Source organism: Punica granatum, chromosome 3, assembly GCF_007655135.1.
Source record: "Punica granatum isolate Tunisia-2019 chromosome 3, ASM765513v2, whole genome shotgun sequence".
In the NCBI taxonomy this organism is placed as follows: Eukaryota; Viridiplantae; Streptophyta; class Magnoliopsida; order Myrtales; family Lythraceae; genus Punica; species Punica granatum.
The window spans coordinates 3908784-3932485 of record NC_045129.1 but is presented as its reverse complement, the minus strand read 5'-3'; the positions used below and the strand labels follow the sequence as shown (position 1 = coordinate 3932485).

General features: G+C 42.9%; 5 protein-coding genes across 6 annotated transcripts; 2 read left to right on the top strand and 3 right to left on the bottom strand.

The window, feature by feature from the left end:
- Positions 1–267: 267 nt before the first annotated feature.
- On the top strand, positions 268–2507 carry LOC116201915 (nuclear pore complex protein NUP35). 2 transcript variants are annotated; one of them, XM_031533373.1, is made up of 4 exons: positions 268–449; positions 897–1528; positions 1733–1844; positions 1932–2507. In XM_031533373.1, exons 2-4 carry the CDS (start codon positions 945–947, stop codon positions 2235–2237), a joined length of 1002 nt encoding a protein of 333 aa, XP_031389233.1. In that variant the 5' UTR covers positions 268–449; positions 897–944; the 3' UTR covers positions 2238–2507. The 2 variants fall into 2 exon arrangements, with proteins under 2 accessions (XP_031389233.1, XP_031389232.1); XM_031533372.1 differs by having other exon boundaries at positions 270–449; positions 938–1528.
- A 973-nt stretch (positions 2508–3480) lies between these two features.
- LOC116198612 (probable inactive ATP-dependent zinc metalloprotease FTSHI 2, chloroplastic) lies at positions 3481–9229 on the top strand. The gene is made up of 11 exons (XM_031528803.1): positions 3481–5100; positions 5777–5949; positions 6405–6506; positions 6598–6762; positions 6887–7027; positions 7349–7507; positions 7736–7821; positions 7979–8057; positions 8184–8306; positions 8460–8516; positions 8597–9229. The coding sequence occupies exons 1-11, from the start codon at positions 3741–3743 to the stop codon at positions 8819–8821; spliced, it is 2670 nt and encodes an 889-aa protein (XP_031384663.1). The 5' UTR covers positions 3481–3740; the 3' UTR covers positions 8822–9229.
- Positions 9192–13579, bottom strand: LOC116198614 (protein MODIFIED TRANSPORT TO THE VACUOLE 1-like). The gene is made up of 5 exons (XM_031528804.1): positions 13109–13579; positions 11702–12451; positions 11230–11385; positions 9943–10881; positions 9192–9720 (listed from the first exon to the last, which is right to left on the bottom strand). The coding sequence occupies exons 1-5, from the start codon at positions 13313–13315 to the stop codon at positions 9679–9681; spliced, it is 2094 nt and encodes a 697-aa protein (XP_031384664.1). The 5' UTR covers positions 13316–13579; the 3' UTR covers positions 9192–9678.
- A 720-nt stretch (positions 13580–14299) lies between these two features.
- Positions 14300–17568, bottom strand: LOC116200135 (ankyrin repeat-containing protein At5g02620-like). Its single transcript, XM_031530851.1, has 3 exons — positions 16576–17568; positions 15751–16166; positions 14300–15530 (listed from the first exon to the last, which is right to left on the bottom strand). The coding sequence occupies exons 1-3, from the start codon at positions 17030–17032 to the stop codon at positions 14487–14489; spliced, it is 1917 nt and encodes a 638-aa protein (XP_031386711.1). The 5' UTR covers positions 17033–17568; the 3' UTR covers positions 14300–14486.
- A 5-nt stretch (positions 17569–17573) lies between these two features.
- LOC116200134 (tRNase Z TRZ3, mitochondrial) lies at positions 17574–23237 on the bottom strand. The gene is made up of 12 exons (XM_031530850.1): positions 22757–23237; positions 22032–22121; positions 21839–21883; positions 21684–21738; positions 21507–21550; positions 20945–21400; positions 20219–20481; positions 19970–20111; positions 19828–19878; positions 19309–19694; positions 18179–18818; positions 17574–17948 (listed from the first exon to the last, which is right to left on the bottom strand). Exons 1-12 carry the CDS (start codon positions 23129–23131, stop codon positions 17628–17630), a joined length of 2868 nt encoding a protein of 955 aa, XP_031386710.1. The 5' UTR covers positions 23132–23237; the 3' UTR covers positions 17574–17627.
- Between the last annotated feature and the right edge of the window lie 465 nt (positions 23238–23702).

The following is a 23702-nucleotide window of genomic DNA, read 5'->3' as shown; positions in this document are numbered from 1 at the left end:
AATTCCAATTCGGAATTATAGTAATTGCAGCGATCATCGAAATTGAATTATCCACACGAAATGTAATTAAGATCCTTTTATCAAAAAAAAGTAAAAGCTAATTATGATTGAAGTAGTACGCTCCGTACGATATTCAATGACGAAAATGGAGCAGTGACCCGAGGCAACAAGCCATGGAGCGCGAGGACTTTTACGTAATTTCGCTGCGAAAGTACAGATTTGAAAATTATTTTATTTTAATTTTCAGTAATTATTATTATTAGGAATAAATTTGAACTGGGGGGAAGGAAGGGTTTTAGGGCAGGAGCGGCTTTCTTCGTCGGAGACCGGCCTCTGTTTAGGAGGGAAAATCCGTCGTCGAATCTGCACCGAATCACCATTCCCAATCCCAAAAATCTCTAGCCCTAACCCTATTCGATCATCCGGAGCTTGATTGCGAGTCCGCGGAGGTATTCTTTCTTCCGTCTCTGCTTGTGCAATTCATGTATGTTGCGTACCGTGTGATTGTTGAAGCTCGTCGTTGGTTTCTCTTCCGGGTGTTTTGCCGTTTCACCTCGGAGAAGCTGCTAAATACTTCGGGTGTTTGTTCTTATTGAGCTGAGCAAAGTTTGGATGTATGGAGTACTGATTTTTCTGATTTAGTTTGTGGATTGGTGGTATTGGTTTTGGCCTAATTCGAGCTCAAGTGAATGACTCTGTGCGCATTGGAAGTGTTTCTGTCGATTCTATTTCACTCGAAATGTGTTGTGTAGCTTAGCGGAGTTGAGCTTTTTGTAGTTTGGGGCTCTCAGCTTCGGGTCTTCTTCTTTCAGTTTAAGGCTGCAGTCATGTCTAACTCCTCTGTCTGTTGTTGGATACATGAGGGTTGTGTTTTCTTTAATTTCAAGCGCTTTCAGGATTGAGAAGGTCTGACCTTTTCGTGGTCGTGTTGCTGTAGATATCATATGATGAGCACGACAGCGCAGAGAACTCCCAAGTCAGGGAGGCAGTCACTGTTCTTCCAAGACTTGGCGACGCCTATTTCTGCCCGTAGAGGGAAGTTCTCGAGCTCGGGTCAGGCCGCTGCAGTTTCAGCACTGTGGCGTGAGAACTTTGGGGCTTCTGATCTTCCACCCCCTCCAGTATTTACTTTGGAGGACCGGTCAGACTTCTCGCCTGAATCTGGGATTCCCGACTATCCCATGTCCCCGGAGATCAAATCGGATCCGCGAACCCCAGTTCAAAGCTCAGGGAGGGACTTCTCAACTCCTTTGAAGAGCAAATCGGAGGCGAGCACTTCTTATGCACTGAAGATGGGGCAGCAGACTCAGCAAGGTTCAGGGAGTTCGAGTTGGTGGTCTCCAGCGAAGGGTTCAGGTGAATCAGATGAGAAGGCTAAAGGTTCACCAGTTGAGGGTGTTGTACAAGCAGGTGCTTTGGTCATTCTTCCACCTCCAAGAGAGGTTGCTAGGCCAGTCTGGCCTGAGATGCAGAAAAATGCCATGCCTGCAGGAAACCTTGATGAGGAAGAATGGGTTACCGTTTACGGGTAAATGTGCTTTCTTTTGATTTGACTTTTGTTTAATGCACAACTGTGAGCGTGACAGTTCAAGCTACAGTATCAACTGGAGCAAGTTACGGATGAACAGATGTAGTTTTTGAATTCTCATTTTATTGTGCAGTTGGTGTCTTGTTAATATGAGCTGCATTACCAGCTTGGGGTATGTTAAATGACCTTTGTATTTGTGTCCAGATTTTCTCCAGGGGATACCAACTTAGTATTGCGGGAGTTTGAAAAGTGCGGTGTGATACTCAAGCATGTACCTGGTCCAAGAGATGCCAACTGGATACATATTCTCTATCAGGTTCTCTTCTTTCCGTTCTCCATCTCCTCCTCGTTGTTGCTATTTTCTCTGCCATTTTACTGATTTGCCTCTTCTGAAATGATGCAGAATCGATCGGATGCCCAGAAGGCTCTGAGCAAGAACGGGATGCAGATAAATGGGGTTCTTCTTGTGGGTGTGAAGCCAGTAGATCCGATGCAACGCCAAGCTCTGAATGAAAGACTCGACAACAACAATCAGGGATTCATGCCCGTGCCCCCATCTTCAAGCAGAACAGCTGATTTGATTTCACGGAAAGCCTCTCCCAATCCATATTATCTTCAGAATGGCACCAAACAGTCTGGGGGAGGCGCTATTGCTTCTCCAGCAAAGTCTGTGGTCTCAAAGGTCATGGATTTGATGTTTGGCGTTTAGAAGTTATTGGTTATATCTCGGAGATTCTCAGTGAAATAGTGATTTACAAATGAGCATATGATGTAAACTGTCGTTCCGATTGCGCCCTTTTTGGAATGGGGTCGTTAGATTAAGTATGGTCTTTGCTTGGCAAGGAGGTGATTTTTTCGTTTCTACCTGAGGAAGAATGTTTGTGAGAAGAATCATAATTTTTTATTGGAGCCAAATGGAGGACAGTTTTAAAATTGTTGTGGATTCAAAGAGGGATGAATTGGTCCATTTTCGAATGCATTGCTGCTCTCATCCTGCGATGACGTTCAAGTTATTAGTTTCGGCAAGTTTGCTTTTCTTATTCGTTTGTATGAAAATATGATGCTTCACAAGTTTGTAACCATCGAGTATGAAGTCCGACCAAAGTTGCTACTAGGGGTGTGCACGGGTACCGGGTATACCCGGAACCGGTTGGAACCTACCCTAACGGGTAGGGTTTGGGTAGCTCGTATTGAAAATAGGGTAGGTTCCGGGTATTAAAATTAGGAACCTGTGAAAATCGGTTCCGGTTCTGGTTCCTGCCTACAGGGTACTCGGAACCGGTTATTTATAAAAAAAAAAATAAAAAGGAAATGGTAAAGTTACTATCTCCTCTAATAAATCAAAATATAGGCACTTTGTTATGTGAGATCGTATTATGGATGTTCAATTTTGTCGATGGATTGATGAGACATATTATTATTTCATTGTTGTGAATTAATCTAAATTTTGTTGATAATCTATTTGGCATGATTACTGATTATGTATGTGATATTTTCGATTTTATTTAGCGAAAGGAAAAAATTTACAGGTTCCAATAGGGTACCCGGAACCTATGGTATAATACAGGTTTCGGGTAGGGTCTGGTTCCATGATTCAACAAGGTAGGGTCCGGTTCCAAAATCTTGGAACCTGTTCCATACAGGGTAGGGTCCGGGTATTATGAAAAATACAGAGTACCCGGAACTGATCACCCCTAGTTGCTACCATGTTATGCATCTGGTCATGTTCGTGAACATTGCCGAACTTCCAACAGCCGAAGAGCACGTCTCTGACGGGCAAAGCTTATTTCTTTGAAAGTTTATGATGATATGTATACCCTAACCGAATGCACGATTTCTTCACCCTGTTGATGGAGTTTCACTTCGGTGGATTGCATTAAAAAAAAAAATTAGTAAATGATCAAACCCGACCATGCGGTGCGTTTTGATGAGAATGAACATTGAACTTTGAGCAGCGCTGGCGAGCCCGGCAGCTTCAGCTTCTCCTCTGCAACATCTCTTTGGGTCTCTCTATCTTCAACAGCACACACCGCTGCTCTCTTCCCAATTCATCTCATCATCATTCCAACTCTACTTCCATTTGTCCTGTTCAATGTCGGCTCCGGTGAGCTCGTATCACTGCTTAATTCATGCTCCTCACATGTACGGAAGGAAAAGTTAGGATCTTTACGGGTAACATAGCTTCCGTGTGAGCAGGGTATCCTTTACATTCATGGCGTTACACAGTTCATTCGGCAGCTCGTCAACATTCCCTGCTCATCGTTCATGCCCGAGACCGAAGTTTCGAAACCCGAAACACTCCTTTCTGATTTACCCTTCGATTTCTTGCCGAATTCAGTCCCCAAATTCCGGTGGTGATGACGGCCCTCGTGATTCGGATGATAGAGAGCAATGCGAGAAACCTCCTTTTCTGAGCCTCCTGTCAGTGCCCATAACGCTGACTGTCATCGCCACTTCTCTGCCACAGCCTGCAATGGCAGCTGCGAAGGTTTCGGAGAAAAAGCGGGCGGCAAAGAAGCCGCCCGAAGCTCTGACCCCTGAGCAGCTCAAATCCTGGGTAAAGGGACTGCCTTCAGTTAGAGATAGGATTCCGTACACTGACATATTGGAGCTGAAGAAAGAAGGTAGGCTTAAGCATGTGATTAAGGCGGGAGGGGTTACTCTGAGGCAAAGGCCGCAGCCAGTTTTGGTGGTTTTGGATGACTCGAGGGTGGAAAGAACGGTTTTGCCCTCATTGGAAGGGAATAGGAAGTTCTGGGAAATGTGGGATGAGCTGAAAATAGAGTCTTCGTGTGTGAATGCTTACACTCCACCTGTTAAGAAGCCCGATGTGCCCTCCCCGTACTTGGGGTTCTTGTGGGAAGTGCCTGGGTTTATGCTGAGATGGGTGAAGCCGAAAAAGGAGTCCAAACGGGCACTGGAGTTGAGGCGGATGAGGGAGGAGTTCAAGCGGCAGAAGAAGGAGCAGCTCACAAGGATGAGGGAGGAGAGGGAGATGATTGAAAAGGCAATGAAGGTCCAGAAGAAGGAGGAGGAGAGGCGGAGGAAGCGAGAGATCAAGAAGAAAAAGTATGAGGAGTCATTACGAGAGGCTAGGAAGAATTACCAGTACATGGCAATTGTGTGGGCGAACTTAGCTCGGGACTCGAATGTTGCAACTGCTTTAGGTTTAGTGTTCTTTGTCATCTTTTACCGGACGGTGGTGTTTAGTTATAGGAGGCAGCAGAAGGATTATGAAGATAGGCTTAAGATTGAGAAGGCAGAGGCAGAGGAGAGGAAGAAGATGAAGGAGTTAGAGAGAGAGTTGGAAGGGATTGACGGAATTGATGAAGAAGGTGAAGGAGTTGGAGCAGAGCAGAATCCTTACATGAAGATGGCTATGCAGTTTATGAAGTCGGGGGCTCGGGTCAGGAGGGCCCAAAATAAGAGGCTCCCTCAGTACTTGGAGAGGGGAATCGATGTGAAGTTTAGTGATGTGGCAGGGCTTGGGAAAATTAGGCTCGAGCTTGAGGAGATAGTTAAGTTCTTTACTCATGGAGAGATGTACCGGAGGAGGGGAGTGAAGATACCTGGTAAGTTCTTTCTTGCAGAACTCTTTATGTTGGAAAAGCGTTTTACTGCCAACTGATCATTGCTAGAGTCCCAATTCCTGCCCACCTATAGTTGATTAAAATTCCATGTGTAGTTCTGGCCGTCTAAATATTGTATAAAGTGGTCTGGACCTCTAAATATGAGGTCCCAACCATAGAGATCGGTATTTGCAATATATTTACATGTTTTATGCCGGTCTGATCTGTTAGATATTTTTGCAATAGGGGCTTTTCTTGCATGAGTTGGTGTTTCAGATGAGATTGAAGTTAAAATATGTATATCCTTCATGATTTTTAATGGGCCATATTGATTCATATTTCTCATTATAATTCATAATTTTCATTAGAGAGGTTGTGTTATACATATTATAAGCATGACATTTAGGAGGAAAACAAATATATTGAAGCATATCGAAGAATTTCTTGGATGGTTGAATTCCTCGAAGAGAAATTCAACTTGGAAGTGAAGTTTCTAAATAAGAAAGAACTGAATTGAAAGGTCTTCCTCAAGCAGCCTTCTGTTAGACTTTTGATGGTGCAATTATTTGATTGTTTTTGGGAAAGAGTTATTAGAAAATGGTTCCTCTCACAGTTATAATTCGTAGTGTAACTGCTCCGCATGTGGTTGTTCTCTGGTTAATCTGGCTTTTCTAATCAGGTGGTATACTTCTCTGTGGTCCCCCTGGTGTGGGTAAGACACTTCTCGCAAAAGCTGTGGCTGGTGAGGCTGGTGTGAACTTCTTTTCCATTTCTGCCTCCCAGTTTGTAGAGATATACGTTGGTGTCGGCGCTTCTCGTGTCCGTGCACTTTACCAAGAAGCAAGGGAAAATGTAATTTAAATGCCCCGTCTAGCTTATTAACCATCATGTCTTAATTCTTGATAATTCTTCCCTGCATTACACTCTTATTAACTTCTTCAATATAGCTTGTTCTTCAGCTTATTACAGAAAATATAAGACTTGACCTGTTTATTCTGGAAATAGAAATATTTTTCCAGTTTCAAATTTTCTTTTGATGTGAAATCCTTTTTTCTAAGATTTACTGGATTACATATAATCTTGTGAAGTACAATCTGACCAGTTTTTTCCCTGTATCTTACTCATTTTCCATATGAGACAATTAAAAGAACTGTCTAGCTCTCTCAAACCAGATATATCATTTGCTTCTGTTGTACTTGATTTCCTTTGTGATTCACAAAACTTGTTCTCATAGTCAACCTATTATAGTATATTCACCAAAAATCGGTAACTTTGTGGATAATGGCCACCATGAAACTTTCTCATAGGCTCCTTCAGTTGTCTTCATTGATGAGTTGGATGCTGTTGGAAGAGAGCGTGGTTTGATCAAGGGATCTGGTGGACAAGAACGTGATGCTACTCTTAATCAGGTTTCTCTAGGCATTTGTGTACAATCTAATTTTGTCAAGTTGCATAATTTCTTTCGAGGCATTGATGTTTAATGTTCATGGTATGCTTCAGCTGCTTGTATGCCTGGATGGGTTTGAAGGAAGAGGGGAAGTGATTACCATTGCTTCCACGAACAGGCCTGACATCCTTGATCCAGCACTTGTCAGACCAGGACGGTTTGATAGGAAAATTTTTATCCCTAAACCCGGACTAATAGGTCGAATGGAGATACTTCAGGTCATCATTATTGACTCGCAGATGAATAGGAGTTCTGTTCTTTTTGTGGAAGACCATAAGTATATAACTACAAATTTGCATTGGCAATTTGTGACTTGATTCTATTTTAATACATTGAGTGTAGGTCCATGCTCGAAAGAAGCCAATGGCTGAGGATGTTGACTACCTTGCTGTGGCTAGTATGACTGACGGAATGGTTGGGGCCGAGCTAGCAAATATTGTCGAAGTTGCAGCTATCAACATGATGCGTGATGGGAGGACTGAGGTATAATTGTTGAAAATTTTCTCTCTTTAATTTTCCTTTCCTTGGACAAAGGGATTTGTTATGAAAGCAAGCCCATAGATCCATGTCGGTTTGGGCCTTACAAAATCCATGTGGGTGGCTTAACCTGTTAAATTATGGTGGGTGTTGAGAGAGGTATTTACACCCCACTTTTAGCTCAGGTTAGTTATGCTGCTCTTTCTTGTGTTGGGATCGAGAATTAGGTAAATAATAAATGGTGAGAAAAGCCTAGTTTTCATGCAATTAATCTGGATATTATCTTGTCATGTTAATTTGGATTTTTTTTTTCCTGCTTCCAAGTAGATTACAACTGATGACCTGCTACAAGCTGCACAAATAGAAGAAAGAGGAATGCTGGATCGAAAGGACAGGAGCCCTGACACATGGAAGCAAGTGGCTATTAATGAGGCTGCAATGGCCGTTGTAGCAGTTAACTTTCCGGACCTAAAAAATGTCGAGTTTGTAAGATACTTGACCTCTTCACCGCTTCTTTCTCTAATTGTTTTCCCGTGTCTGTGGATTCACAAATTCATTTACTCACTAAATCATTTCATTATCGCGAAGAACTCGTTGCCTCCTCTATCAAATTTCCATCATTGGCATGTTTTCAATAATTTGATGGTTATTTGTTTCTAATAGTCGAGAGGGGGAAGAACTTGACTGCCACCTGATGCGCCCCTTTTGTAATAGGTCACCATTGCTCCCCGAGCTGGTAGGGAGTTGGGATATGTTAGGATGAAAATGGACCATATGAAGTTCAAAGAAGGAATGCTGAGGTCTGAACTTTTCCCTCTCAAGCTCTTTTTCTTCTATACATAGAATCAAATTTTTATTCAGGCACATCTTATGATCACTGATTAGATCCTTCTCCTTGGCATGTTACTCTACTATATTCATGTGCTCTTGCTAATTCTATCTTCCAATATCGTGCAGTCGGCAATCTTTGTTGGATCATATCACTGTCCAACTGGCACCACGCGCTGCCGATGAGCTATGGTATGGCGAGGGTCAGGTCAGCTTACTTTCTGTGACCAAGAGCTTCATATAAATTGATTTGAGAAATTCATCCAAGCTCAATTTCATTTCAGTAACTGATCTGTTTCCCAATACTAATATGAGATCCATCGTTTTATACCAGTTGAGCACGATATGGGCGGAAACAGCAGATAATGCCAGGTCAGCTGCAAGAACCTTTGTCCTCGGTGGGCTTTCTGATAAGCATTATGGGTTATGGAACCATTGGGTCTCTGATCGAATTGATGTAAGCAACAGCTAGGATTCTATGCCTTTTTTTTTTCATAGGATAATGTGAAAGAAGAGAGGAAAAAAAAATCTTATCGTTGATGGTAAATCCGTAGTTATTTTATCACTTATCCAAAAATCCAGAGTTATTTCACGTGATTTTTTTTTTCAGGAAATAGACTTGGAGGCTCTGAGGATCATGAATGCGTGTTATGATCGTGCTAAAGAGGTGCTGTGGTCATAAATTCTTCGACAGAACTTTCAATCGACATATTTGTTGCTTCTTAAATTTTGGTATTTCCGCATCAGATCCTGCAGCAAAATCGAGAGCTCATGGATGCAGCGGTGGAAGAACTGGTGCATAAGAAGAGCTTGAGCAAGCAAGAATTCTTCCACCTGGTCGAGTTGCACGGAAACCTCAAACCGCTGGCACCTTCCATACTCGAGCTCCGAGCAGCCAAGCGGGCACAGTTCGAGGAGACCATGATGAAGGTGAAGAATCAAGAAGAAACTGTCATCGGAAAAACCTCATAAACTAGCAAACTACAGAGTTAGCGTCAACTTCAATTTGCCTCGGAGCAAGGATTTGCCACCTTGACATGGTCGGATCGGTCTTTTCTTTTGGCGAAGGAAGTTTGACGGTGGTCTTTTCTTTTAGTGAAGGAAGTTTGACGGCGGATACGATCTGGACCACAGAGAGAGAGCTGCTGGCGGGCAAGGTGTTAACATAGATCAGAAGTGCTTTTCATGCTTCAGAAGGCTAAATTTAAATTTGATTCTTGGAGGTTTCCTGTTCCAAGTAAGCCAATTACCTGAGTTAGTTCCGGCTGCTTTATAAAAGATGAGGTTTATCGGTATCAACCGACCATCTGAGTTGCATGGACTTACAACTGATAGAGAGAACTTTGGTTCGGAATACATCGAGAATTCTTTTATTGATCACTACTATGTCCAATTACACAACATACCTCTCTGTGTGTTCTTTTTTCCTAAAGAAGGGGACGGACAAACTATAAAGAGAAAAAGGAATAGAAAACAAAAATTGCCGTTTATGTGTCACTGGTCTCGTAGCCGAGGAATGAGGGCACACTCGACCACACTGCATTCCACGTGCAGAGGATTCGAGGGTTGCTTCTATTCCATGGGAGTTCTATCCTGCTCCCGCCGCTGACCCTAATGCCGTACTATAGCGATTTCTGCACGAGCACTTTGACAACCTCATGGACCTTAGTTCATATCCTTGAACTTACCACGTATTCTTGGACCCATCTCCTTGGATGGTTGAACAGTAATATTCAGAAATTATTCACCCATCTCATCAGTAAGAGCAGATCTTTCCAGCTAAAAAGGCCATAAATAAGGGAGTAAAAGGTGCATGCAGTTCAGTGGACTCAAAGCACCCTCTTTGGATCACGAGCTGAGGCGAGATGGTCCTGTAAAACAAGAGAATGCATAAAGATTTTAGATATGCCAATGAAAGATTGCTTTCCATCTTAGTAAAATGGATGTGTCAAAAATCTCCAAAGCCCACTGAAGCAATCCACTGACCCATAGCATGTAAAAGGGAAATGGAAAGACTCTCCAAAGGAGGAAAAGTTACTCTGCAAGGAAATGCAGGACATTTCAATCTTGAAGATCGCAGTTCGGTTACTTACGGAAATAAAATCGAAAGCTTTGGTATCTTCCTTCTTCAAATTGTTCATCGTTGAAGTAGGAGTCTGATTCGGGAAGTTCGACTGGAATATATCAGGAAAAGGTGATGCATAACCATCTAAATTTCCAGTAGCTTGACTGGCGCTTACATTCTGTGCAGTTAGATTCCCAAGATTTTGGAAGTGGGCCATCGTTGCCAAAAGTTGCTGCTGATTAAAGAAATTCCCCATCGGCCCATAATTCATTGCCTGAGGGACAAAAGCGGGATTTAACATCATCCCGGGGAGTAAATTACTGGGTATGAAACTTGTACCGTTTGCACCAATCCCTGATGCTTGAGAGCCAAGCAGGTTGCTTATAGCATCATTGGATACTTGATTGGCCGGATACTTCTCCAAAATTGAGGTTCCATTTTGGGTGTTGGTCTTAGAAGCATCTTCATTGATTGACAGTCCAGCTATCAGATCAGTGACATCATCTTTACGAACTTCCTGCCCTAAAGGAACTTTGGGACTGGACCCGAAAGAATCAAATAACTCGATCCCATTAGTATTTGTTGTAACTCGATCCACGGCTGCGCCTTGACTTTCACTGACATTCATGCCATTGAATATATCATCAGCATGGTCCCTACCCTCGTTGGTGTGGAATGAGACATCAGCAAATGGGTCATCATCATTCTGCAGAAGACTTGGGCCTGTACTAAAGTCCACACCACCTCCAAACAAATCATCAATAAGTGGACTATGAGTTGTAGGGTTTTCAGCATTCTGATCGATTATTTTCTTTGCAGAATCATCTGTTCCAAAGATATTATCTGAATCTGAATCACCAGTATCTATAAGGTTAGGCATCTCGACAAAATCTTTCTCAGCCTTCAATGGCTTCACCCCATTGCCTCCTATACTGCTTGCTTGCTCCCCGCCCAGAAGACTTAGGACCTATCAGTTGGAAGGCAAAGATCAATGGGGATATTGAATTTATATAAAAAATGATTATGAGGATCTCTACATGTAATCCAAATGCATATTTGATCATCAAGTACATATTAACCAGGCCATTTCTAAATCACGACTTTCTTCTAGGACTAAGAAATCACAGAAAATTAATTGTAACCAGTATCATTAATCACGTCACCAATGTCGGATTGAACATGCATGTGCACGCACACACACAACCCCCCCCCCCCCCCCCCCCCCCCCCCCCACACACACACACACACACATATACATACATGGAAAAGAGATGCAACAAATAAGTAAGATAGAAATGTGGTTGAGGCGACTTACCTTGTAAGCCTTTTCCCTTAGAGATGCTTGTGGAGACTCAGAACATCTGACAAGAGTATCTTTGTTGTCACTAAAATAAGAAGCTATAATAGAGAATGGTTCATCATCCTTCTTCCTAATGATCGAATCCAGGACACAGACAGCTTTCATGCGCACCTGAAAAATTCAATTTTAGCTAAATGTTGGAAACTTATAAACTTTTAAAGCAGCATTTTTTCTGATGCAGCTCAAACAATAAAACAAACATCAACAGCCAAGAATTATTTCTTATCTAGAACAAAGTACTTTACAGGCCACTTCTCCAAGGACGGGGGAAAAAAAATTCAGGTTCGAACACTCATGAGGAAAAACTATCACAGCTTTCAATAAGATCGGTGCAACTTCGCTTCCCAGAAGTCTAGAGTTTCTAGATTCATTATTAACAAAATAAATGCCATATGCTAAAGCCAGGCGTAAATATTAGAAAGATAACCTGCCACTGTGGCAACTGCAGCTTCGATTCAAGAGCTCGACTTAAAGCCAGAGCTTCCAACTTTGCAGCTTCCATCAGGAAAACCTGAATGGCATCTCGGGTGGGTTGCAGACGCACACCGCCAGATGTAACAATAGTGTCCAACAATCGCTCCTCACGGGTCTTACTCTCAGGGTGATTTGAATTGGATTCTCCATTACTTGTTTCCATCTGCACAACCCTCGCCTCTGAATTCCATGAACCAGTACTCACATTCCTTGAAGTCCCAAAACCACTCTGATTTTCATTGGGGATTTCCACTGGCACGTACCTATCAGAGTACTCTTTTCCCACAGTCAAAGATCTCTGAAGATTTGGACCCCTGTAGCTTCCATTGTCGTTATTCCTAAACGAGTGACCTTGTGTGAAGCTGCTGAGGCCCTGCTTAATAGATGCACTCCCTAGAACAACTACCTCGCTAAGGAATGATTTCTTATCTTCTGTGGGCATATGAAAGTTTGTATTCCCAAAACCTTCAATTCTTCTGCTGAGATTTTCTGCTGGTGCAGGTCTACTATCCTGTTCCCCGAAGATAGCAGCAATGGCTTCTTGGGCAGAGTCTCTTACTGCTTTGTTGAGGGCATCCCCTTTTAGAGGATCTGGCTGGCCCCTATAGTGGAGCAACTGCCGAACAGCGACAGAGTGTCTCTGCATCTCCCTCTGGAAATCCACACCAGATTTTCCAACACAATACTTGATTAACCTAAGAGCCTGCAGAAACATCTTGCTGGCATCACGATTCTCACTATCCAAATCAAACTAAGTAAGCAACAAGAAGGGCATCATCATTTCAGAAACAGATTCAGCAAGCTACATTGGCGATTTGTAGCAGCACAAAAATACACATGCACAACAAGGTTATAATATCTACGAATTCCACAAAACCTACAGATGTAAGGTAGAACCTTAATCCAAACCAAGCATATGGACAGGGTCAAGCTTAGCTATCTGTACTTCCTTCGCAGCCTCACATGTATAAAATCAGATAATTGACGATGCCATGGAACAAAACACATGCACTTCTATAGACAAAGGACAGGAAAATTACTGTATCATCAGGATCAGAGACAAAACCCCTCAGAGATCATCATTCCAAATGACCACAACCACAATCTTTCAACAGCTGAATCTTTCTCAATCCAGAGATATAAAACCATCCATTTAACAATTTCCTAGCCACAAAAGAAACGAGAACAAGCTTCTCCACAACCCGAAAGATTCAAAATCCGCAAATACTACCTGAATGTGTCAACGAAATCCCCTCAACAGAGAAGTTCAGACCTTTCCAGGAAACATGGAGAACCCACAAACAAAACTATCATCAAGCTGCTGCTTTAGCTTCAGAAGAAGGTCACAGAATGAAATTACCTTGTGCTTGACAATGGGGCTCTTGTGATCAAGCCGTTTGAGGACAAACTCCGAGACCTCTTTGACAATACTGACGTCGGAGGACCTCAAGAGCTCGCAAATCTCCTCAAACTTGTAGACAGGCGCGACCTTGTCCTCGTTGGAGGTCGCCCCGTCGATCATCCTCGACCTCCAGTACGACTCCACGGCCCTCCTGCTCGAATCCATGGCCTCCGAGAACACTGAATCAGAAATCTACGAGATGAATTTCGCCCCAGGACAAAGACTGGTCGGAGCTGATGAACCGAAATTGGGGCTGAGCCAATCGAATCGCAACCGTCGGGACCAGTGATTGGAAGTCAAGAGCAGGGCATCGATTCAGCAGAGCTCCGATCAACACGATGCGGTCTATTGAGGCTCAAGAGAGAGAGAGGTAATGAATGCTTAGAGCGACAGAGAGAGAGAGACGGTCGGAGGAAGGAAAGAACAGGTGACAGGTGGTGGCGGAGGCTGAGCAACCACGAGTCGACTGCATGAACCCGGTGCATGCACACGTCGCGGCAACCATCGAATTAGTTAGCGCAACTGACTGGCGGGTGCATGGACTGGGTGCATACGAGATTTCCCGCGCTACCGAACAGTGACCTTGTAAAGACCGGTTGAAAGTTCGGTCCGTGTCAAACTGGAAGTTTCCTCGGTGAGAGCCCAATGAGCCGTCACGTCTGGGCTCAGTGACGCGTGGGCCCAAAATTCGGGCTGCGTTGAATTTTTTGCGAGTCGGATAGCGGAGGAATGAAATTACGGCATGAAGCAATGATCCATCCAAAGACATTAATGTCTCCTTTGTTTTGTAAACTTAATTCCACCTATAACAAAATAAAATAATTTATATAAAGTTAAAATATGAACCCATACATAAACATTTATATCACTTTATTATAATACAACTTCATAATTTTATTTTAAAATGTTACTTACAAACCAAACGCAGTGTAAAGTACATTTCGTTTCCGATGTGATTTTGTTTTTATTAAGAATTGGAGATGGTTCGTTTCGTCAGGAAGGTTTCCCACATCTCAAGGACGTCGGCTATGATTTCATTTCCCTCATCATGCTCTTTTCGGAAGAATCCTATCTCGTCACATATCCTAAAGAAGTATCGATTAGGTTTCACGAAAAAAAAAATGAATGAATATTTATCGCGCAAGCAAGTAGAAGCCATAATTTTTGTACGTATATAGCAATATTTGTCATTTACAAATATGACATTTCTCTCGAGCTATTTAACAAAGTCTGCCTATGCCATACTACACAAAATGTATATTCTCACGTATAATCTATGATGGGAAACCAAAAAAAATGACCGACTCCATTTTCTGTAACAATTAATGTGGATAATTCAGTATGAATGATATCCTCGAGACCTCGAGCTCTCGTAATCCGATGCAACGGACTTGAAGCTCTGCTCTGCAGCTCCAACAGCCTGCTGCTGTGTTTCCTTTCTCCACCTTGACTTCCGGATCCAGTGGTCGATCAATGTTACGGTTAGACTGAGAACAACTATCCCTAGTGTTCCTGCGCTGATCGATATTATCAGAACTAGCAACCACTCATCTCTGTTACCGTGCGGGAGGACTACCCATGTGGCTGCAACATATGCTGTGGCCATGAACGATACCGATGCCCACATGACCTTGTGGGAAACCACGAGCAACCTCATCTGCGGTTTTCTTCGGAATGGTATGATGCTTACTTGGACAACGACTATGCAGAGAGATGTAAAGAGTGCGACATTGTTGCTCAACTCGAAGACCTTGAAAGCTGTTGTTCTTCCAGCGACTGCCTTCCCTTTGAGAGGACCTTCCTGATAAACACCACCAGGTGGGGCTATACCAGCAGCAAAAGTGACAGTGGCTATGAGGATGGCAACAAGCGAGATCGTGTTCCGAGCATTCTGCACAGCCTCGGTATATGCCTCGTGATGTTTGTCGTGATGATCAGCATGTCCTAAGGTCTTTCTTCTTTTGCTGAGACGCTTTCTCTGACTCGAGTTGCTGGGAATTATATGAGTTCTGCTTGAGTTATCTGAATCAGAGGAAGACCTTGTTTCTTGGACTTCAACGCCCGGCTCGACTACTTCACCAGAACCTGCACGTAGAATGGTGCTTGTGTTCGTAGACAGCTGCTCTGTGAGGTCGGACTTGTAGCCCTCAGAAATACTGCTCCCTTTGTTGGGTTTCAGAAATGATTCATCTCCTTGCTCTGCTGCAGTCCCCTGTGGCTCTTTCGATCTTTTCTCGGTGTTGGCTCTTGCAATGATGTCTTTGAGCCTTTGGGTGTCCGAAGTGCTCACTTGACGATCGAGGATGTCAACTGCGGTATCTCCTATCCTGTTCTGTGTGCTAATCTTCACTGTTATTTGGCTGATGATGTACTCAGCTAACTGAAAGAAACTTGGGTAAAGAGAACTAGTCACATATCACGAACAGGATGAAATGCCCTAAAATCTTTAACTTTTCACAAAAAAGTGAATTGAAACAAATAAGCAAATTTTAAAAATTTGGATTCGAGCAAGTGGATAGGAAATTCTACTGCATCCACTGATACCTAAATCGGATATATTGATCAAATTAACTGATTGCAAAGGAGAAAAGAAACCTCACTCGATAATGGCCTCCTACAACTGCAAGGTGAAGAATGGTATTTCCATACTTGTCTTGCTTGTTCAGGATAGTTGTGCTGCTGAACTTTGGCGCCAACAGCACGAAAGCATTGTATCGGTTGAATCTCGCAGCAAGATGGAAAGCGGTCTCCCCATCTTTGGTACGATAATTTATGCACGTCGGTGCATATTCCAGGAGGAATTTAAGTATATCAATGCTCCCATTCATTGCTGCCAAGTGCAGTGGTGTGTAACCGTCGCTGTCATATCGCCAAGTAAGTGCGACGTCCTTCCTCACAAGAATCATGGCCATCTTTAGGTATCCACCTATACAGGCATAATGCAGCAGTGAGCTTCCATTACTGTCCACTTTGTAGATGGATTTCGGGCATGCCTGTAATATTGTTGTAACAATATCTGCAACATCAGGCACAAATTCTTCTATTAGCTCGTATCCTGATATTATCTGAATCAATTGTTCTAGCTCCAATGATAGGATTTATAGAATCCTAGATGATCTTGGCATTCCTATGCAAGAAAAATGGCAGCAAATGATGAAACAGATGCATACTGGCTCCTAGAACTAGTTCCTCGATCTTGAATATCTTGTGACAGGTGTGACCTGTTGAATCGGGAATCTGGTTTTCACAGCTCAAATTTTCCCATCATTGGCCCGGTAATCAGGGTTGTCTGGACAAGCAGGATTGTATTATGCTAGTGCCATGGTCTTGATGGTCTGAAATGCCAAATGGACATATTGGCTTTAAGAAAGCAAGTATGCAATATAAGAGCATCAACACAATTGACAGGACCTGCAGATAATCACCTGTGTGGCCTCTCAAGGCAGCGACATGGACAGAAGATTGACTCGACACCTCTTCCTCGATCTCGAGCATTCCCGGCAGGGTCACGATTAGTTTCACGACTTCACCATGCCCATTCTTGCTAGCAATGTACAGAGGGCTCTCAGCTTGGCCATTGAGTTGGAAGATCTCCCATGGGCGGACCTTCAGGAGCAGCCTCAGCACGCTGACGTGCCCACCAGAACAGGCCTCATGGAAAGGAGTGTCAAGCTTTGAGTTCCCCAAGGAGACCATGTCGGGGCAGAGCTTGACGATCTCCTCCACCAGCTGCGCATGCCCGAGTTTCGAAGCTAAGTGCAGCGGAGTGTTCAATGATTCAGCTGTTCTTTGCTCCAAGATGGGGACCCCATTTTCTCTAACTAGATTGCCGAAAGAGTTGAGGTCGTAGCCAACGATTGCCTGAAACAGCCGGCTGTCCATTTACTCTGAACTTTCCAAAATCAAATGATGCAATTGCTTAATGAACTCCTCCCATCCGAACAATTATCTTATCCATGTCCTGAACCATCAATGACTAAAAGAGATGACTTTGATGGGGTCAATGGCTTCGGTTTGGGTTGGGCTCTAGGAAATTTCCTAGTATCTACCACGATGACTGTCCTTTCAATGAATTGTGATCCCTCAAATTCAAATAGAAGTCGCTTTCTGTTAGATTTCCAAACTTTCTATGTCGAAAACAACCTGTTTTTCTAAATCTTTCATTGGAAGGACCCAAAAATCTTGGCAATGCGACTCGAATTGGTATGATCACTATGCAAATGACAGTCACTAAATTCCTTAAAAGAAAATTTGAGCCGCCCTAGAGTTTTAGCCTCAGGTTCAATTTGAATCTGTTCAGCTCTTGAAAACAGCAGTTTTTCCCGAGTAGGAAATTTTTTTTCCGATTTTCCAGAACCAAACGGACATTCAAAAGCAAATGCCACGCAAAAGTTTGAAGCCTTAAGAAAGGGAGAACAAAGAATTCAAAAGAAATGCCATGGAAACCTTCTCATTAAAAATTTACCAAATTTTTCTATCAAGAAGTTACAGCAACCGATTCTTCTACAACATCCTCTGATTCATCACCAGCCATTTCATTTTTGAACAGGAGTTTCAGATAAGGTAGGACCCGAGGGAGCACCCAGAGGTCCGCTATGTTAACACTCATGAGATCAAAGGCGATGCATGTCTTGTGCATGTGGGTCCCGTCAAAGACGGGGATCTTTGGGTACCGCTGGCTGAAGTGGGTGAGGATGATTCGGTACACGCCTGCAGCAGCCCCCACCTGAATGGCCTCCTCTGTTGTGCTGTGGTTCCTTGCTATTGCCTCATCCACCATCCCGTCCTCAAAAGTCGCCTGCAAAACAGGGAGAGAAAGAAAGATAAATTCTCGAGGCTGCAGAATCACAGTTTTCAGAACCACACCCAGCTGATGGACAGGCCTGAATGGTCCGCTTATGAACAATGACCAACCGACACAATCAATTCATCTGCAGCCCAATGTCTCTTTTCTTCGTGATGCATTAATGAGAGTAGAGCTCATTTACTGTCTAACCAGAAAGAAAAGAAGCATACTATCAAACTTACCTCATGTATAAGAATGGTGGCCCCCCGAGAAGCCTCAGTGAGCTCAGGGCATGGCCTTGTGTCACCTGAATACACAACCTTCCACCCTTCAATCACCTTCCCCACACTGTTGACTCTCTCTGATGCCTTGAGAACCACGCCAAAAGCCTGATAGCAATGCACTACAGGAAAACTAACCAAACTTTCCAAGCCTGCTTCCATTAGCACCCCCTTCAAGCTCTTGAGGATTGGAAATGCCACGCTAATATCTGGAGCGACTCCAGGCATCTTCCAGCAGCTCTGCATTGGGGCCCCACGAACAAACAAGCCTGGTTCAGAACTCGGACTCCTCGGAGGAGATGACTCGTTCTCCATGTTTGAGGACTCTAGGAACTCCTCGAAGGCACTTAGTGAGGTGTCGGTGGTGTGCATACAGTCAAGGAAGAGCATGTCGAGGTCTTCCAGTCTCTGGTATGCATCGAGATATCTCTTGAGCTGCCTGGGCCCCACGACCAGCAGAGGGTCATGGGGTGACCCTTTTAGTAGATCACGCCGCTGGGCAAGGATTCTCGCCAATCCTGCGTGGTGATCAGCGTGAATATGGGAGATCCATATGCACCGGAGACCTCTCAAGGCGTTGTCAGCACCATCAATTCCGAATCTGCTTTCAAGTAAAAATTGACAGTAAGCAACAAGAGCTCTAAAACGATTTTTAGTATTGCAAAAAGTTATTGTTCAACACGTTTGAAAACAGAAATTGTGAAGTTGGATCTAAGGTAGAGAAATTATGAAGTTGGATCTGAGATAGTTGGACGGATTCACAATTTTTGTCCTTTCATAAGAATAATTTTAGAGGCAAAGGCAAAATGATCAATAAATATTTCATGCTAAGCTTACAAAATATATAGTTCCTCGTTGGTTCCACGCAGATTGCTTTCTTTTCAACAAGATATAGTTTTAGTCACAAAAACCAATCATGCCTCTTTTCTTTTTAGTGATAAAGATAGAAACGTTCATTAATAAACACCGAAAAGGTGCAAATAAATACATCCACAAAAGGATGCCGAGAGAAGAAAAATCATGGCCACATGTATTTTTAAAACAGTTTCCCTGAATTATTGAAGAGAACTTTAGGCTGTTGTGAGCTGTACCTTCTTTTCATCTGTCCGAGGGTTCCTTCCCCACAATCAAGGAGCAAGCCTCCTTTAGAGAAAAGGTTGATATATATCGAACTGACATTCCGATATTTGGACGGCTGAGATGAACCAGTTCCTAGAAGAACAATCTCAAGGTCGTCCCTCCTTACATTTTCCAAACAATTAGGAAGTTTGTTCTCGTTCAGCCATGGCTCCTCCTGCATCAAATTCTTCGCCTCCTTGATCTGCTTGTCTGGATCCCACAGATTTCGGACATCTTGTGCAGCCTCAGCAATCTCCGGAATCTCGGCAAGCAATTCTTCGATTGTCTTAGAGGCAGTCATTGGACTTGGAACGAATGATCTGTCCAGTCTGATCTTGTCTCTAGGGCGCAATGTAAACTGGAGATAAGCAGATAAAACATCATCTATTGAATACAAAAACAGCACAGCAACTCCTTGAATTTGGAAAATTGAAAGTAAGATGAAGATGTTTTGAGAGCAATAGTCCTATTCAGGATTAAACTCTTTATACCTTAAGCAGATTTTCAGCAGAGATTCTCTTGCTCGGGTTTGAAGTAGTGTCCTGAAGAAAGTGAACCAGAATAAGTTGCTTGCTTACAGGAAAGTTGCATCTCCCAACAACCAATACCATAATCAACGAATGCAATACTCACCTCACTGGAGAAAGAGTTGGATGGTAAACAAGATTGTTTAAGAGACCAAAAGCCTGGAGCAGGGAAAAACTGGGGGCACAGGTAATTTAACCGGGCAGCGATTCTTGCGCTTGCTCCTAAAATTGGGATCTCTGCATTTTTCCTTCAGATAAAAGAGGATACTTAAACCAAAGTCACTCACCAAAGTAGGCACGTGACCAAAAACTACGATTTTTTCGAAAGATCGACAAATTTATAAAATTAACATACCTCTCATGACCAGCGATAATATGCTGGGCCGAACCAAATCTCTTCATCCAGGTTTGATAATCAGGATCTCTTATGACGGTTGTCGGGCTCAAATGGATCACACAGCTCACAATTTTTGGAGATCCTTCGCCTGAGAAATCTGAATAATAATCGCTAAATGAATCTACAGACAACAATTTCCGGAAATGAGATCTCGTGGGGCAGTCCACAAGGAGTACGATTGGACCAGGAGTTGAAGGATCCATCACATCACTGGGATGTACCTACGGATTATTTTGAATCAGATGACAAGATAAAGTAATAAGCTGGAATCTTTAGAAGATCCTATTTCACTTTTCTTTAAGAAAAAGAGGACACTTCAGAGAATGTTCTTATGATGAAAGCATGAAAAGTTGTCATTATTTTCCTGAGAGAACATTGAAGAAAAGAGGAATTTAAACAGCCTCAATTCCATGCAAGAAAACAGAAAATCAGAAGGTTCTCTAAAATTAATGAGGACCTTCATTCAGCAGGGGAAGAACGAGCCATCTGAATAAAATATAGTTAACCAGAATATACATGATGAGAAGTATTTCAAGGAGTTCCTTTTTGAAATTCAATCTTCATCCTGACAATCAATTTCTTCAAAAAGAGGGGGGGAAGGGGTGGGGGAACAGAGAGAGAGAGAGCTATTGATGAGATTGAAGAATACTGGCAGCAATAATTGCATCGGTTGTGAAACCATACCATGATATTTAGGCGTTTCGAAAACACTGACTTCCCAAGCTGCAGTTCTCGGTACTCTGGTCCAGGTTTAAGGCCTTTCTCCTTGGCTCTTTCTGGGTGAAATCTACCCTTAATTTCTGGCAACTCACAGATATAAACCACTGACAAGTCACCAGGTTTCATCCCACAACCGGTTGTCCCCTTCTCGTCCAGGGTCTTGGATGAATCATCCGTATTTGTTATCAGAGAATTCTCTGAGACTGGTTCTTCTGGCCAAAGGAGAATCGCTGATATTTTAACAACATCATCGCCAACAACAACAAGAGGGTCCTTGAATTGATCAAGTTCAGATTTTGTGGCTGAACCACTGCTGGGTGTAGGTCCATAGCTTTTCGTGTGGACCATAGCAGCATTAGGGATGAAGGATTTCATGGCATCGACCAAGTACTTGAGATCTGAAGGGCCCCATATATTGACCTTTAAAAGAACGCACAAAGTTTTGCTTCTTACCAAGAAGTGATGATATCAGTCAACCAAAAATATAAGCAAAGAGAGCTATGGAGAAAACTTATGGTGTACTCACTGACATTCCTTCTTCTCCCATGCCGGCCAATGTTAACAATAACCCTGTATTATGGTAAGGAATTAGCATTTTATCAGGGCAGAGAATATGTTCTCAGCTTAAAAGCTCAATTGAAAATTAGAAGTCCTCATAGACAAGCAACACAACACTGATGCATCAAAGGAAGTGAGGCAAAACCTGGAAGTCCACCGGCAGTCTCTGAGCAAACTCGGGAAAAGAATATATGATCTATCTGAAGAAAAAGGAAAAGCAGATCAATTATCCCCGACTAGAAAATAAAAAACCCACAAATTGAAATTAAAAAAAAAATCAAATCATCAAATATTGCATACCTTTGATAACTTAATTTTATGCTCCGTACAGAACCTTTGCAAACCCTAAGAGAAATTGACAAAGAGGTCATGTTAACTTGCAATATATTCACCAGTATCCAAGAAATCGAGAACAAGTACTACTACGATCTTTTCCTTTGATGATTCAAATCAAGAAAGAGAAGGGGCAGGGTAATGAAGCAAGTACGCTTACCTCTCCAGCATTAAAAATGAATCTTTGGTGGTCGAAGAAAAGCAGGACTGAAGGCGATGTATCTTGAGTATCCATTCCAGTTCCCAATATCTGAAAAATAAAGATAAGATTTAATTATAAAATAGTCATACAGAGCTGTCTAAAATTATGTCATATGATCCATAAATCCATAAATTGACTAGTATTCAACTGAACATAAACTGCAGTCTTGAATCATATAAATGAACAATTAACAGCTTTGATCCTTCCTCTTTAACACGTTATCTGGCAAATGTAAAAATCCAAGAGCAGCTACGATTACACTCATAAATTTCTTTGTATAGTAAGTGCAACCCAACATTGACGATTGTACATCAGTCTCCAATGTCTAATAGAGGGAGTAATGAACAAGAAAATTCAGACTTTCCGATCGCTGACTAATCAACAGAAGAAACTCTGCACTTGGACGAACAGAAGAGGCTCGTATATCCCTCAATGAAGCTAAAAATACTCCCCGAACAATTTAAGCTAGGATCAACCGATGCCTCCCAACATTATGCTAATCCTAATGAATGCAGCCCAACATTCAGGAAGCTCCGAGGCAGGAAAAGATCAGTAATTGTTACAAACTAGGCTCGGAACCGAGAAACGGGGAGCTGCGAACCTAGACGCAGCTCTAAGGGCAAGCAAAAAGATCAAAACTTTGAGGCAACTTCGATGCGAATGAATGACCCGGAAAGCTTTACCTGCACGTACGAGATAGTGCTGACAGGATTGGCTCTGGGGCGCTTCTTAAGCTGAAGCTCCTTCTTCTTCAGGAGATCACTCCCATCCCTGCCCTCGGCCCTTTTCCTATTGAACCCGAGGGAGGAGTTGGTTTCCTCCATCGGAGCGTTCTTGCTGTTCCTGTCCCTGTCTCTGAAAGTGCTCTTGCTCCGGCGAGTGAAGCTGGGGGAATAGGTGACACGGCGGCGGTCGGGGGAGGAGGAGGAGGAGGAGCAGAGGGGGGTGAAGGCCGAACAGGGGCGGCGGACCCTTGCTGGGAGTAGAGAAGTGAGGGGCCTGAGAGGAGAGGAGGAGGAAGAAGATAAGAGGAGGCGGAGGCTTGAGAGATGGGGCATTGTCTAATTAAACCTTTGCCGCCTCCCTCGAAAGGGTTTTAGGTGGCGGAGATGACGGCGGATATAGAAAGACGGCCTGCGATCCTCCTCAGCTCGGGATTTTCCTATTTCGATGTCGCCCGTCCTAATCTTTTTCTTTCATATATTATTTCTCACCAAAATGGAAATTCAAAAATAATATACAAACAAATAAGTAATAATAACACCGTACATCTTAATTTTTTAAGATTTGCTCAATTTTATTCTATTCTTTGAAAATTATATAAAAATAAATTCATCCCACGTGACATTTCCTATAAAAACATAGACGGAGAACCTGAGCGATAATCCATGTAAATACTGTGTAATTTGTGAATGAAACTGTTGTGCGAATTGAATTGCTCTACAAGTTGTCTACCTCCTAGTCTTCATGTTCTTTAGACAGTTTCTAACGATTTAGGTGTTTTATTAGTTGGGAGCCTTGTTGGGCTCGATATGTCTCGTCTTTGTGTTTATTAATTTTCTTGGGCTATTATGCGGCGATCTCATATGAGCGATTATGGCCCATGTTAGAGCCATCACAGCTTGAATC

Coding starts and splice junctions, on each gene's coding strand:
- LOC116201915 (XM_031533373.1), top strand. CDS start 945: ATGATGAGCACGACAGCGCAGAGAACTCCCAAGTCAGGGAGGCAGTCA. Junction 1,529..1,732: donor GAATGGGTTACCGTTTACGG/GTAAATGTGCTT, acceptor ATTTGTGTCCAG/ATTTTCTCCAGGGGATACCA. Junction 1,845..1,931: donor GGATACATATTCTCTATCAG/GTTCTCTTCTTT, acceptor GAAATGATGCAG/AATCGATCGGATGCCCAGAA.
- LOC116198612 (XM_031528803.1), top strand. CDS start 3,741: ATGGCGTTACACAGTTCATTCGGCAGCTCGTCAACATTCCCTGCTCAT. Junction 7,822..7,978: donor TTCAAAGAAGGAATGCTGAG/GTCTGAACTTTT, acceptor AATATCGTGCAG/TCGGCAATCTTTGTTGGATC. Junction 8,307..8,459: donor GGGTCTCTGATCGAATTGAT/GTAAGCAACAGC, acceptor TTTTTTTTTCAG/GAAATAGACTTGGAGGCTCT.
- LOC116198614 (XM_031528804.1), bottom strand. CDS start 13,315: ATGGATTCGAGCAGGAGGGCCGTGGAGTCGTACTGGAGGTCGAGGATG. Junction 12,452..13,108: donor GCCCCATTGTCAAGCACAAG/GTAATTTCATTC, acceptor ATGTTTCTGCAG/GCTCTTAGGTTAATCAAGTA. Junction 11,386..11,701: donor TGCAGTTGCCACAGTGGCAG/GTTATCTTTCTA, acceptor TGAATTTTTCAG/GTGCGCATGAAAGCTGTCTG.
- LOC116200135 (XM_031530851.1), bottom strand. CDS start 17,032: ATGGACAGCCGGCTGTTTCAGGCAATCGTTGGCTACGACCTCAACTCT. Junction 16,167..16,575: donor TGCCTTGAGAGGCCACACAG/GTGATTATCTGC, acceptor CTGATGTTGCAG/ATATTGTTACAACAATATTA. Junction 15,531..15,750: donor TTGTAGGAGGCCATTATCGA/GTGAGGTTTCTT, acceptor AGTTTCTTTCAG/TTAGCTGAGTACATCATCAG.
- LOC116200134 (XM_031530850.1), bottom strand. CDS start 23,131: ATGCCCCATCTCTCAAGCCTCCGCCTCCTCTTATCTTCTTCCTCCTCC. Junction 21,884..22,031: donor TCATTTTTAATGCTGGAGAG/GTAAGCGTACTT, acceptor AATTTCTCTTAG/GGTTTGCAAAGGTTCTGTAC. Junction 19,879..19,969: donor CCAACTCTTTCTCCAGTGAG/GTGAGTATTGCA, acceptor CACTTTCTTCAG/GACACTACTTCAAACCCGAG.